The sequence below is a fragment of the Charadrius vociferus genome, unplaced genomic scaffold, assembly GCF_000708025.1.
Source record: "Charadrius vociferus isolate BGI_N301 unplaced genomic scaffold, ASM70802v2 scaffold3848, whole genome shotgun sequence".
NCBI classification, from domain to species: Eukaryota; Metazoa; Chordata; class Aves; order Charadriiformes; family Charadriidae; genus Charadrius; species Charadrius vociferus.
In genome coordinates this window covers 1-1,790 of record NW_009649833.1, presented here as the reverse complement: position 1 = coordinate 1,790, position 1,790 = coordinate 1, and the positions used below count along the sequence as shown (strand labels likewise).

Here is a 1,790-nt window from a genome sequence, read left to right as displayed (position 1 = left end):
TGTTGCACCTTTTAAAGGTGCAAGCCAGATGGTGAACAAAGGTTTTGTGGTTTTTACCAGACATATCTCCTGCAAGAACCTAACAATGTTGCTGGAACTGTGACTGTTGACAAAGAGGTCCACATTGTTGACGTCCAAGTCCGTTCTGGCCTGCACTCCTCCGATACCGTTATTGACTACATGCATGTAAGTAAGACTCTGCCAAGACTTAATCTCTGAGGAAGTTTTTAAACTCAGAAATTCATTCAGTGTATTGTCACCATGAGTTGTCATGAAACACGGTTTCTTTGAAGACTTCCATCACCTTTCCTCCTCTTATGCCATCTCTTTTTGCGGTTTCTGAAAGTGAGAAGAATGGCATTGACCTCAAGGAGGTCAGAGCTGAGAATGGGCTGCTATCGCTCACGTATAGCACTTGCAGCAGAAGTCTGTCGGAAAAGATGCTTCCAGTCTTATGGGCAGACGTGAGTGTGGGCAGGCTGTTTCCGTTCCCCAAAGGTGACATCAATGCAGAGTCATTGCTCAGTAGCGGCCTGTGTAGCCACTTGGTGTTTCTTCTAGGTTGGCCTAAAGATTGTGGGGAAATCCAACTGATATTAGCGGCAGTCATTTTCAATTAATTAATTAACTGTATTTTTTTAATCACAGGGATATATTGCAATAAGGTTATTTTCACGAAGTGCCTGCTTTATTGTGAAAATAAATAAGGAATCCGTCCCAGAACTGCAAGAAATCCAACGCATGGCCCTTGAGAAACAGGTGACTTTGTAGTAAAACCCATACTGTGTCGAGGACAGGCTGCTGTATAGGAGTTGTGTGATGTGACGGGAGCCCTCCATTCTGCCTTTAAGAACAACTGTTCTTAAGAATGATGAAGCAGATTTGACAAAACAGAACCTCAAGGGAATATCATATAGAACATTATTTTAAGATGATGAGCATTCATGGCTCCCTGCTGTGGTTTTATACTGGACAATCATGTCCCTGGAAGTAGTGTTATTTGGCTGTTTTGGGCTGATGACAATATGAGTTTATGCTGGCTTTTTCTGTTTTCATTGTCCCGTTGATATGTTGAGTGTGACATACATTGAAATAATTCTGTGTGGAGAACAGAATTTAGAAATCAGTTTACTTTGACCCAACTGACTTTCCTATTCAGGCAAAGGTTTCATGAAGGTGACTGGAAATGTTGCCTGGAGATGGATTTGAGTTCTGGACCAATTTATGGCAGCCTGACAGTAGCACAATAACAGCAAAACTTACTGCAAGTTAACAGCAAAACTTACTGCAAGTTAACATAACTTATTATGATAGTAATACAGCTCAATTTTGCCGTTTTGACAGAATTGGTATCCAGTGAACTTTGAATAGGTTGAAAATATTTATTTTCTTTTAAAACATGTAGCTGCTTTAGCTAATATTGATGTGAGGCAAAGGGAAGTGAACTTAGATTTTGGGGTTTTCTCTAAGGTGTCCTAGCAGAATGAAACCAAAGCTGCATTACTGATGACATCTAACATTTTCTTTTTAGAATATGAACACAGCGCGGTCTCCAAAGAATATGTGGTTACAGTTTCAATCTGGCCATTCTGCGCATGGGAGTAACAAAGACTGGCTTGCCTACGGTAAACCCATTGAACAACTCTGCACAGGTCTGCCTCTCTACCAGCTTACTACTACTCAACGTGAGTGACAAGATCAGAATTTTTTTCTTCTGTTACAGCCCATAAGCAACTTTCTATCCTTTAAACCAAGGTCCACGTGACAACTTTGAGGCAGGAACATCTTTC

At 40.9% G+C, this 1,790-nt stretch overlaps 1 protein-coding gene across 1 annotated transcript; it reads left to right on the top strand.

Annotated features, from left to right (window-relative positions):
- Positions 1–60: 60 nt before the first annotated feature.
- Positions 61–1,685, top strand: LOC104291635 (gastrokine-2-like; the record flags this gene model as incomplete). The annotated part of the gene is made up of 3 exons (XM_009890895.1): positions 61–186; positions 649–759; positions 1,532–1,685. Coding segments are annotated over 3 exons (391 nt in total), but the record flags the coding sequence as incomplete, so codon positions are not given.
- Positions 1,686–1,790: the final 105 nt, after the last annotated feature.